Below are 13,448 nucleotides of genomic sequence, written 5' to 3' on the forward strand. Positions count from 1 at the left end.
AGCATTACTTATACTTACATGTATATAAAATATGATCACCTCAAACCAATGTGGGCATGCTAGCCCCTATACGGTGTCCAGATTAACAGTGTTTAAATGTACATATATCATGATACTTCTCAAGGATTCTGCTCTTTTTATCAAGATTTTGTGACCACAATAAATTTTTTAGGACCCACCAGTCATTTAATATTTGTGCGATTTCAGCTATTAAATACATGGTTACAATCTTGTAATCAGTAATTAATATTTTGCATTATTTAGTAAGTAGTTCAAGGTTTATCACTCAAAATTTATGTTTGCTATACATGTACATGTACTGATCTGAAATATGAGTGTCACTTTAATCTTATTCTGGGAAATAGCTGCATACTATCTATTGTAAAGTTCTGTAGTGAGAAATAAAATGTGGTATTCCATGTTACAGACATGCAGGATGCCAATCGTCACCAGCATGCCACCATGTGTTATGACACCACCTGGCGCCGTGCATCGGCCCTCCTGCAGTGGTTCGACAATGTATGCTTACCTTCCATGATTTAAAAAATTATGAAACTGATAACATTAATGCATTTTGCCCCCAATTTCTCAAAACTTCTTTAAGTTAACAGGCTGAAGTAGTTTATTTCAATGAGCCTACTGAAATACATACTGAAATTTGATTTTGATTGATGAAATGTTTTTTTGTAATTATCATAAAGATGGTCCTATGTTAAGTCTAAGAAATCTTAAAGAAGTAAATATACCGTTATTCACCTAAGAGTTCGGACACTCTAAATATTCGGACACCTATAATTATTTTCCAAAATAATTTATTTTGCGTACCTAATTTTCGGACACCCAAAGGACATCAATCATAACTTGGTCAATAAAGTTGAGACTGAGAGTGAGATTTGACTTAAGTATTTTCGTGATATTTGGACAAGGTTTTTATCATTGTGTGTTTCACATTCTGTAGAACCAACATATGTTGTGTCTTTTTGGAGGGGGGGGGGGATAAAAACCTTTGAGAAGTTCTATTTTAAATTGGGAATTTCCCATCGTAAATTGTCAGCCACCATTTTGAAAAGTACAAAATGAAATTTCTTTCAAATAGATTGACGTCAGGTTCTTGTAGTTTAATTTAAGAATAAAAAAATCTGATTCTTTGATATACTTTTAATATATTGTCAGCATTCTATTGATATGTTATGTCCCTTTTTTGACTGAAAAAATAGAAAGGCATTTCTTTTATTTCTAGAGAGCCAGTTTATTTCACACTGGCTCTCTAAATGTGTTTTGAACTAAACAAAGTGTCTTCTATTAAAAGTTGATCTCTCTGTATTGCATATATTCCATGCATCAATGTATATACTATATCAAATGATGTTCCCTACGTAAATATTTCAAATATGCAGTATTATACTATGTATAGAATACTAGGATAGATAGGTTGCAGACATTAACTATGAGAAAAATGGAGAAAAAACAGTTAAAACCACAGAATGAACGCATTGGGAAATTGTCATAATCGGTAGCCACCATGTTTCTTTTGACTTTAATATGAATGTTGCATTATTTACTTTTTATTTTAATAATTATGTAAATATGCACTTTTTGTTTTAGGTTATTGCCAACACAATCCAGAAAGATCTTATGAAAGTCACGGAGGAAGGAAGGAAGGTCGAGAAAGATCTACGAGCAGAGAGAATCCGTCTCATTCGTGAGAAAATCAAGGAAAGTGGGGGCGATGTGTCTACTCTCAATGAAGCAGGTAGGGCATGGGTTTTTAGTATACTCCATTTATCCTCAAAAACAATGTTTTTAACCCAAAGAAAATGTTTTAACCTTAAGAAAATTGATTGTGATTTTTTAGCTTGACTATTCGAAGAATAAGGAGGGCTATACTACTCGCCCTGGCGTCGGCGTCTGCGTTGGCTTCGCTTAAAGTTTAAGGCAACTTGGGATTTTCACTTACAAGTCCAATACCCTTCATTCAATTGACTTAATACTTCACACAGTTGATCAGGGCCATCACATAATGAGGTTAGATAACTCCATATTATCCTTTATACAAATTATGGCCCCTGATTGACTATGAAACTTAGGTTAAAGTTTTAGGGCAGGTTGGGGTATTTATTAATAACTTCTATACCCTAACAATTGACGTAATACTTCACACAATTGTTCAGGACAATAACACAATGAGGTTACATAACTCCATAGTATCCTTTGTACAAGTTATGGCCCCTGATTGACTTAGGTTAAAGTTTAAGGGCAGGTTAAAGTTTTAGAGCAAGTTGGACTTTAATAAAAAAAATCTATTTCCATCATTCCATGCACTTAATACTTCGCACAATTAATGACGACCATCGTACAATAAGGTCACATAACTCTATTTTAACCCTAAATACAAATTATGTCCCTTTGAATTTTTTTTAATTTTTTTTTTATTTTTATTTTATTTTACTTTTTATTTCTTTTGGCAGGCACATTTTCATATTCTTAACCAAATTTTCATATAGGGTAAACAAGTTTTTTGAATGACTGGCATCATTGTTCGGCAGCATCAAAGTCACCTTATGTATAGAATTACTTTAGCTAGGTTTGACATAACCAAACTTGGTAGTTACTAAAGGTTTATGGAGGAATTTTATAGGAATGCATTTAAGACCCCTAGGATCAAGGTCAAGTTTATAATTAATAGAACAAGGGTTGGTATTGAATAAATTAAGTAAGGGTCTAGATAATGTGACCAAACTTGGTATATAGGAAGAGTTTATAGAGACCTTTTCTGAGATAGTGTTTTGGTCACGGAGAGTTGTAACTTGGTATATATAGGAAGAGTTTATAGAGACCTTTTCTGAGATTGTGTTTTGGTCCCAGAGAGTTGTAACTTGATATATAGGAAGAGTTTATACAGACCTTTTCTGAGATTGTGATTTGGTCCCAGAGAGTTGTAACTTGGTATATAGGAAGAGTTTATACAGACCTTTTCTGAGATTGTGATTTGGTCCCAGAGAGTTGTAACTTGGTATATAGGAAGAGTTTATAGAGACCTTTTCTGAGATGTGTTTTGGTCCCAGAGAGTTGTAACTTGGTATATAGGAAGAGTTTATACAGACCTTTTCTGAGATTGTGTTTTGGTCCCAGAGAGTTGTAACTTGGTATATAGGAAGAGTTTATAGAGACCTTTTCTGAGATTGTGTTTTGGTCACGGAGAGTTGTAACTTGGTATATAGGAAGAGTTTATAGAGACCTTTTCTGAGATTGTGTTTTGGTCCCAGAGAGTTGTAACTTGGTATATAGGAAGAGTTTATAGAGACCTTTTCTGAGATGTGTTTTGGTCCCAGAGAGTTGTAACTTGGTATATAGGAAGAGTTTATAGAGACCTTTTCTGAGATTGTGTTTTGGTCACGGAGAGTTGTAACTTGATATATAGGAAGAGTTTATAGAGACCTTTTCTGAGATTGTGTTTTGGTCCCGGAGAGTTGTAACTTGGTATATAGGAAGAGTTTATACAGACCTTTTCTGAGATTGTGTTTTGGTCCCAGAGAGTTGTAACTTGGTATATAGGAAGAGTTTATAGAGACCTTTTCTGAGATTGTGTTTTGGTCCCTGAGAGTTGTAACTTGGTATATAGGAAGAGTTTATACAGACCTTTTCTGAGATTGTGTTTTGGTCCCTGAGAGTTGTAACTTGGTATATAGGAAGAGTTTATACAGACCTTTTCTGCGATTGTGTTTTGGTCCCTGAGAGTTGTAACTTGATATATAGGAAGAGTTTATAGAGACCTTTTCTGTGATTGTGTTTTGGTCACAGAGAGTTGTAACTTGATATATAGGAAGAGTTTATAGAGACCTTTTCTGAGATTGTGTTTTGGTCACGGAGAGTTGTAACTTGGTATATAGGAAGAGTTTATAGAGACCTTTTCTGCGATTGTGTTTTGGTCCCAGAGAGTTGTAACTTGGTATATAGGAAGAGTTTATAGAGACCTTTTCTGAGATGTGTTTTGGTCCCAGAGAGTTGTAACTTGGTATATAGGAAGAGTTTATAGAGACCTTTTCTGAGATGTGTTTTGGTCCCAGAGAGTTGTAACTTGGTATATAGGAAGAGTTTATAGAGACCTTTTCTGAGATTGTGTTTTGGTCACGGAGAGTTGTAACTTGGTATATATAGGAAGAGTTTATAGAGACCTTTTCTGAGATTGTGTTTTGGTCCCAGAGAGTTGTAACTTGATATATAGGAAGAGTTTATACAGACCTTTTCTGAGATTGTGATTTGGTCCCAGAGAGTTGTAACTTGGTATATAGGAAGAGTTTATACAGACCTTTTCTGAGATTGTGATTTGGTCCCAGAGAGTTGTAACTTGGTATATAGGAAGAGTTTATAGAGACCTTTTCTGAGATGTGTTTTGGTCCCAGAGAGTTGTAACTTGGTATATAGGAAGAGTTTATACAGACCTTTTCTGAGATTGTGTTTTGGTCCCAGAGAGTTGTAACTTGGTATATAGGAAGAGTTTATAGAGACCTTTTCTGAGATTGTGTTTTGGTCCCGGAGAGTTGTAACTTGATATATAGGAAGAGTTTATAGAGACCTTTTCTGAGATTGTGTTTTGGTCCCAGAGAGTTGTAACTTGGTATATTGGAAGAGTTTATAGAGACCTTTTCTGAGATTGTGTTTTGGTCACGGAGAGTTGTAACTTGATATATAGGAAGAGTTTATAGAGACCTTTTTTGAGATGTGTTTTGGTCCCAGAGAGTTGTAACTTGGTATATAGGAAGAGTTTATACAGACCTTTTCTGAGATTGTGTTTTGGTCCCAGAAAGTTGTAACTTGGTATATAGGAAGAGTTTATACAGACCTTTTCTGAGATTGTGTTTTGGTCACGGAGAGTTGTAACTTGATATATAGGAAGAGTTTATAGAGACCTTTTCTGAGATTGTGTTTTGGTCACGGAGAGTTGTAACTTGGTATATAGGAAGAGTTTATACAGACCTTTTCTGAGATTGTGTTTTGGTCACGGAGAGTTGTAACTTGGTATATAGGAAGAGTTTATAGAGACCTTTTCTGAGATTGTGTTTTGGTCCCTGAGAGTTGTAACTTGATATATAGGAAGAGTTTATACAGACCTTTTCTGAGATTGTGTTTTGGTCCCTGAGAGTTGTAACTTGATATATAGGAAGAGTTTATAGAGACCTTTTCTGAGATTGTGTTTTGGTCCCTGAGAGTTGTAACTTGATATATAGGAAGAGTTTATAGAGACCTTTTCTGAGATTGTGTTTTGGTCCCGGAGAGTTGTAACTTGGTATATAGGAAGAGTTTATACAGACCTTTTCTGAGATTGTGTTTTGGTCCCAGAGAGTTGTAACTTGGTATATAGGAAGAGTTTATAGAGACCTTATCTGAGATTGTGTTTTGGTCCCTGAGAGTTGTAATTTGATATATAGGAAGAGTTTATACAGACCTTTTCTGAGATTGTGTTTTGGTCCCTGAGAGTTGTAACTTGGTATATAGGAAGAGTTTATACAGACCTTTTCTGAGATTGTGTTTTGGTCCCTGAGAGTTGTAACTTGATATATAGGAAGAGTTTATAGAGACCTTTTCTGCGATTGTGTTTTGGTCACGGAGAGTTGTAACTTGATATATAGGAAGAGTTTATAGAGACCTTTTCTGAGATTGTGTTTTGGTCACGGAGAGTTGTAACTTGGTATATAGGAAGAGTTTATAGAGACCTTTTCTGAGATGTGTTTTGGTCCCAGAAAGTTGTAACTTGGTATATAGGAAGAGTTTATAGAGACCTTTTCTGAGATGTGTTTTGGTCCCAGAGAGTTGTAACTTGGTATATAGGAAGAGTTTATAGAGACCTTTTCTGAGATGTGTTTTGGTCCCAGAGAGTTGTAACTTGGTATATAGGAAGAGTTTATAGAGACCTTTTCTGAGATTGTGTTTTGGTCACGGAGAGGTGTAACTTGGTATATAGGAAGAGTTTATACAGACCTTTTCTGAGATTGTGTTTTGGTCACGGAGAGTTGTAACTTGATATATAGGAAGAGTTTATAGAGACCTTTTCTGAGATTGTGTTTTGGTCCCAGAGAGTTGTAACTTGGTATATAGGAAGAGTTTATACAGACCTTTTCTGAGATTGTGTTTTGGTCCCAGAGAGTTGTAACTTGGTATATAGGAAGAGTTTATACAGACCTTTTCTGAGATTGTGTTTTGGTCCCTGAGAGTTGTAACTTGATATATAGGAAGAGTTTATAGAGACCTTTTCTGAGATTGTGTTTTGGTCCCTGAGAGTTGTAACTTGATATATAGGAAGAGTTTATAGAGACCTTTTCTGAGATTGTGTTTTGGTCCCGGAGAGTTGTAACTTGGTATATAGGAAGAGTTTATACAGACCTTTTCTGAGATTGTGTTTTGGTCCCAGAGAGTTGTAACTTGGTATATAGGAAGAGTTTATAGAGACCTTATCTGAGATTGTGTTTTGGTCCCTGAGAGTTGTAACTTGATATATAGGAAGAGTTTATACAGACCTTTTCTGAGATTGTGTTTTGGTCCCTGAGAGTTGTAACTTGGTATATAGGAAGAGTTTATACAGACCTTTTCTGAGATTGTGTTTTGGTCCCTGAGAGTTGTAACTTGATATATAGGAAGAGTTTATAGAGACCTTTTCTGCGATTGTGTTTTGGTCACGGAGAGTTGTAACTTGATATATAGGAAGAGTTTATAGAGACCTTTTCTGAGATTGTGTTTTGGTCACGGAGAGTTGTAACTTGGTATATAGGAAGAGTTTATAGAGACCTTTTCTGAGATGTGTTTTGGTCCCAGAGAGTTGTAACTTGGTATATAGGAAGAGTTTATAGAGACCTTTTCTGAGATGTGTTTTGGTCCCAGAGAGTTGTAACTTGGTATATAGGAAGAGTTTATAGAGACCTTTTCTGAGATGTGTTTTGGTCCCAGAGAGTTGTAACTTGGTATATAGGAAGAGTTTATAGAGACCTTTTCTGAGATTGTGTTTTGGTCACGGAGAGTTGTAACTTGGTATATAGGAAGAGTTTATACAGACCTTTTCTGAGATTGTGTTTTGGTCACGGAGAGTTGTAACTTGATATATAGGAAGAGTTTATAGAGACCTTTTCTGAGATTGTGTTTTGGTCCCAGAGAGTTGTAACTTGGTATATAGGAAGAGTTTATAGAGACCTTTTCTGAGATTGTGTTTTGGTCCCAGAGAGTTGTAACTTGGTATATAGGAAGAGTTTATACAGACCTTTTCTGAGATTGTGTTTTGGTCCCTGAGAGTTGTAACTTGATATATAGGAAGAGTTTATAGAGACCTTTTCTGAGATTGTGTTTTGGTCACGGAGAGTTGTAACTTGATATATAGGAAGAGTTTATAGAGACCTTTTCTGAGATTGTGTTTTGGTCACGGAGAGTTGTAACTTGGTATATAGGAAGAGTTTATACAGACCTTTTCTGAGATTGTGTTTTGGTCACGGAGAGTTGTAACTTGATATATAGGAAGAGTTTATAGAGACCTTTTCTGCGATTGTGTTTTGGTCACGGAGAGTTGTAACTTGATATATAGGAAGTGTTTATGGAGGACTTTCATGTGATTGTGTTTGGGGCCCTTAGGATCAAGGTCACAGTTACAAAAATAGAAGAAAGCAGTTGAAACTGAAACTCTTCTGCCAATCATTAAAAATCCAATTCTTGTTCACTTTTTAATTTGATTGTTTTATTGCTTTTGACAGGCACATATCACATCATTATTGTATTCACTTCTAAGTCAAAGCGGCGTAGTCGAGCGTGCTGTCTTACGACAACTCTTGTTCAATTTATTAATAACTGCAGTATAAGTTGAAGGTTTTCAAAATGAGAAGTTGATGTTTGTTGTTTAAGGAGTGAACATGTGTTGTTTGGTGTTGCCATAAAGGTTTGATATGTTTTGAAGCTTTATATATAACATTCATATTAACTTTCATCGTCTGCCAAGTTGTTTCTATGTGAGTTTTTTTTTATTCAAATAAATTGAAATTGCTAGGATAAATGTAAATCGTTTTTGACACATGAAACTCAAAAACAACTGGTAAATCAAATTTATTTACCTTGCTGGAATACACATGTTTTCATATGAAGCCTTATTTTAAATTGCTTCGTTTCAGATTGTTAACATATTAAAAAATAATGTATTGTTCATATATTGATACGTTACAATTACATTTTAGTATCATTTTCCTCCATGGATGGTAATTATTTGATGGAATTTATTTCAAATTATACCCCCCTCCCCCCCTCTCTGATATTAATCTCTCTTGCAAATAATAAACATGTTGGTATATATATGTATATAACTTTTATTTCCTGTGAAATCATTTATTGATGTGGTTTTCTTATTTCATAAAATGCTGAATTGCTTGTTAATGTTGTTTTGTACAAAAGTTACGCAAACACAATTTCTTGTATTTTGGACTTTAATCAGATATTCCTCATATTACAGATGTCTCTTTCAAATTGTAGCAGATATCTCTTCTAAATTTAGCAGATATTTCTCCTAAAATAAGAAGATATCTCTCCTAAAGTTTAGCAGATATCTCCTAAATGCAGCTAATATCACTACTAAAATAAGGCAGATTCTTAGATCCTAAATAAAAGAGATATTTCTCCTTAAATGAAGATGTTGCTCCTATAATGTAGCAGTTATCTCTCTTAATTGTAGCAGATATCTCTCCTTAAATGAAGCTAATATCTTTCCTAAATGTAAGATGTATATTTCCTAAAATGAAGCAGATATTTGTCCTATAATGTAGCAGATATCTCTTAAATTTACAAGATATCTCTCCTATCATGAAGCAGTTATTGTTCCCATCATGTAGCAGATTATTATCTTTCCTTGAATGTCATTTAATTTCTAAAAATGTCAACCACATACAATAAATGATTAAGCAGTTGACTGCATGTAGCCTGTGTTATAGATATATGTTCTGTGGACTATTTTTATTTTGCAAGTGTTTATTTTGAATTTAATCAGTTCATGAATTAAAAGTCTAGCTTAGATTTTGTTTACTGATTATTTTATCACTGTTTTTCAATGATAACAAAATCTGCATCGTGAATTTGAAATCTGGCAAAATTAGCCGAAACCAAAAAAAATCATGAAAGAAATGAACCCACAAAATCAAAATGAAGACAATCCACAGAACTAGATGTTTTCCTGCTATCATAGTCCTTTTTTCTTTGTTTTACCAATTTTTAGGTCTCAAAGGATTGACAGGTAAAAAGTCACTCACTCATTGACTGTTGGTTTTATTTAAAAATAAATACAATTCCTTACTTATAACTCCTAATATTATAATATAACATTTAACAATTGAGATTGAAAGTATATACATGTATAACTAAATTCATCACTTTAAATCACATTGTTATCATTTGAACAGGCCATAATAGCCAATTATTTTTTTTTCTATGACAAACATTTGTATTAACGAATTGAGACTAGTTTTTACTATTTATTTGCACATATATCTTCATGTGTTTTGTTCATTGATTCATTGCTTGATTCATTTATAGTAAAATGCTCTAATACATCTGACAGGTTTTCATTAAGCATGTTAAAGCTGCACTCTCACAGATGGACGTTTTGAGAACTGTGTTTATTTTTGTCTTGGAAGTTTGTCATGCCAATTTTGCAAAATTGCATGGAAACCAGTGATTTAAGACTGCTGACAAAAATCAAATCGCAGGTTTTCATAATTATGATAAAAAATAGATGTTTTATGCATTTTTCTTAGTGTTAAGTAATGGTTTTAGCTTTAAATAATTAATTTTGTACGTGAATATGAAAAACTGTGATCTCATCTTTTGTCAGCAGTCATATATCACTGGTTTATGCAAAAATTGGCTCATTCCAAGACAAAAAGAAAAATGTCTTCAAAACGGTAAATCTGTGAGAGTGAGCTTCAAGTCCTTCCCTAATTTTCTGAAGTTGAGTATTTTAATTATCATATAATATGATAACTTAACCCTTACCGTGCTTATTATTATTATTGTAATTAATAGCTAAATTATATCTGAAATGTTTTTTTACTAATAAAAATGCATCTTTTTTGTTCAAAACAATTGCCTTTTTCTTTAAATTTCATCATGAAAATTTTAGGAAATAGACTTTAGTTAAGAAGTTTCTTAAGATGTATGAATACTGGCCCCAATTTCTTTAACCTTCTTAAGTCCCTTTTAACAGGATTAAGCTACATGTTGTAAGCTCACTATTTTTGTTTTTCAATAATTTGCGAAATATTTACTTCTTTAAGAGTTTTTTAAGAGAAAAAATCTTTATGATAATCACAATAAACCATTTTTCATTTATTAAAATTTGATTAAAGTATGTATTTTAGCCAACTCAGATAAGCAACTTTATGCCTGTTATAAGCCAGTTATTCTAAAGAAGTTGGAGAAATTGTGGCCCATCTGCTCAGTGAAACTGATTGCATGTATTTTATGATAGATGGTTTCTCCCATATGGGTTCGTATTCTGCACTCTTGTCACAGTCTTCTGAAAATCTTGAAATGTGAAATCCAAATGTTTAAATTTGATCTCTAATATTTAAATTGTCTCCTAGGACGATAGATGAAATAGCCCCATAGTTTCATAAATGGCCATTTGTGTGTCTGAAATGTCTTTGGCAACCCATTAAGTTCTGAACCCTTCATGAACACTTTAATATTGCACTGTAGTCAATACACTTGATGCAGCAAAAGTTTCGGTTAAGAAATAACTAAAAACTAAACTGACTTTGATATTTTTATAATGACCCTTTTTAAAGTCAATGATTTCCTCTTGTAGTAAAATCTTGTTTGCTTGAATTGCTGTTTTCTTCCTCAAATATATTTTAAAATGAAGTATTGATTGGTTTTGGGTAATTGCACATTCTGTTTATATTTATCATTGTATAAGTTTGATCTCTATTTGTCTTAAAGGTTGGACCTTCTTTCATCTCAAAAGTTTGACCAACATTTACCTTAAATTTTGATCTATATTTATCATTAAGTTTGACCTATATTTATCTTAAATTTTGACCTATATAATAATATCTTTGACCTATATTTATCTTAAAGTTTGACCCATAATTATCACTGAATTTTGGCTTAGTGGTATATTGGTATATTATATCTTAAACTTTGACTTATTGTTATGCCCCCTTTTGAAAAAAGTGGGGTATATTGTTTTGCACATGTCGGTCGGTCGGTCGGTCGGTCGGTCGGTCTGTCTGTCTGTCGGTCGGTCGGAATACCAAATGGTTTCCGATCAATAACTTGAGAACGCTTTGACCGAGGGACCTCATACTTGGTATGTGTATTGGTCATCACCAGCAGATGAACCCTATTGATTTTGAGGTCAGTGGGTCAAAGGTCAAGGTCAGTGTGACCTTTACATGAAAAACGGTTTCCGATCAATAACTTGAGAACGCTTTGACCCAGGAACCTCATACTTGGTAGGTGTATTGGTCATGACCAGCAGATGAACCCTATTGATTTTGAGGTCAGTGGGTCAAAGGTCAAGGTCAGTGTGACCTTAACATGAAAAACGGTTTCCGATCAATAACTTGAGAACGCTTTGACCCAGGGACCTCATACTAGGTAGGCTTATTGGTCATGACCAGCAGATGAACCCTATTGATTTTGAGGTCAGTGGGTCAAAGGTCAAGGTCAGTGTGACTGTAAGCTGAAAAAAGGTTTTCTGATTGTCCATATTTTATTTAAGTGTCCAAATCCTACTAACAATTTGGCTCCCAAGGGGGCATAAATGTTTCACTAACATCTCTTGTTGATCTTAGAAGTTGACCTACATGTTCTCAGTTACACTGTGCATCTGTGATATATATCTTATATCTTTACCTATATTGGTCTACATTATTTTATCTTAGAGTTTGACTTATGTACATCAAAAAGTTTGACCCCTATTTATTGTAAATTTGGCCTATATTTTATCTTTACTTAAATTTACCTAGAAGTTATCTGAATAAAATCTCTTCAACCACTTGCATTATTTTATCTTACACTGTTACCTATATTTCATCTTTGACACTTTTTATCTTAGTATAATTGTTTTGATATTAAAGTTTGATCGATATGTTATCTTAAACTCCAAGCCATATTTCAGACCAGACGCAGATGTCTGAGGAGGACATGGACCTCCATGGTATCGGAGTCACCAAGCCGGCCCCGCTTGATGATGGAGGAAATCTCCCTGACGCTCCACAGGTGAGGGATAGATACCTTGTGTAGGGCCGGGCTTTGTTTTAAAGCTGCACTCTCACAGATTGAACCTTTTAACAACTTTATTTTGAAAAATAAAAAAGTTTTCAAAATGGTAAATCTGTGAGAGTGCAGCATTAAGCTTATTGTTTTTAAAAGAAAAAAGTTGAGCTATTGTGATTGTTTTGTTGCCATCAGTAAGCTGTTGAAACTTGGTGCAAGCCCCATAACTCTGACTTAAATAAGTGTCAAGTAACGTCTCTTGTTTGACATGGAAAAAAAGAACAAGCTTTTGCATTAGCTTGGCTCATCAATGTCATGCATAACAAAGAATGTCTTCAAGGTTTTCCATTTCAATATATCATTTCATTACCTCATAAAAGTGCTGGGAACCAATGCAATAAAAGTACTTATAAAGTCACATTATGAAACCATACACTATGTCATTGACATCATGTCTAGAACATTTTTTCTGTTATGTTAAAAATGGATGCGCCAATAATGTTTGACTGTTTGTCTTAAACAATCCTGAAGCAGAAACTGATTGCATGTATTTTATGATAGATGTCAATTAAAGGCAGATCATCATGTCAATTCATTTTTTTTTCTATTGCAATTGTTACAACCCAGTATTTTATTGTGCCTCTAGATGAATAATGACCGACCAGCCCCGGCTCCAACACCGCTCCCTCTGAGTGAGCTGGCCAAAATGCCCACAGAGAGTGACCTGTTTGGTAAGTCTTAAATTTTATACTTTCTGGTTACACACGACTAAAGTGATGTTACAATGATCAAATATAACATTATATATATAAGTTGGTGGTATGCATGTACAAAAAATGTCATTTGTTTTAATTAAAAAAAAAATCCTTACAATTTTTTGGGCCTGAGGCTCAAACTTGATGTAAAGGAACGATTGTTTTTATCTATGTAATTTTTCCCCCTTTGCTCAATATTCGCAAGGATCAAAGTATTTTGGTCGGTCCCTAGGATATCGAGCCAACAACTTTTGATTGTAAACACTGAGGTAAGACTGGTCTTGTGCAACATAGATATCCGTCTCTCCCCCAGGAGTTTGTGGGTTAGTGTCCCACCAGAGGCACTGTAAAAAACCTGTGTCTGAAACTTGATTGTTAACTCCGTACTGGTTTCTACCCAGAGGAGTAATTCATATAAGCTTAAATAATGAATTAGTATAAACTAAATTACAG

At 34.1% G+C, this 13,448-nt stretch overlaps 1 protein-coding gene across 7 annotated transcripts in view; it reads left to right on the forward strand.

The window, feature by feature from the left end:
• LOC128222078 (uncharacterized) overlaps nt 1-13,448 on the forward strand; it is a 34,787-nt gene that overhangs the window by 18,983 nt on the left and 2,356 nt on the right. For 5 of the 7 annotated variants that reach the window (XM_052930882.1, XM_052930879.1, XM_052930885.1 and 2 more), the window contains exons 9-14: nt 428-519; nt 1,606-1,753; nt 9,236-9,253; nt 10,487-10,504; nt 12,143-12,243; nt 12,887-12,971. In XM_052930882.1, coding sequence (XP_052786842.1) covers nt 428-519; nt 1,606-1,753; nt 9,236-9,253; nt 10,487-10,504; nt 12,143-12,243; nt 12,887-12,971 — 462 coding nt within the window. Of the gene's footprint in view, nt 1-427; nt 520-1,605; nt 1,754-8,207; nt 8,229-9,235; nt 9,254-10,486; nt 10,505-12,142; nt 12,244-12,886; nt 12,972-13,448 lie in introns of all 7 variants that reach the window. The other 2 variants (XM_052930883.1, XM_052930884.1) reach the window with 2 other exon arrangements.

The sequence above is a fragment of the Mya arenaria genome, chromosome 16 (genome assembly GCF_026914265.1).
Source record: "Mya arenaria isolate MELC-2E11 chromosome 16, ASM2691426v1".
Taxonomy (NCBI): Eukaryota; Metazoa; Mollusca; class Bivalvia; order Myida; family Myidae; genus Mya; species Mya arenaria.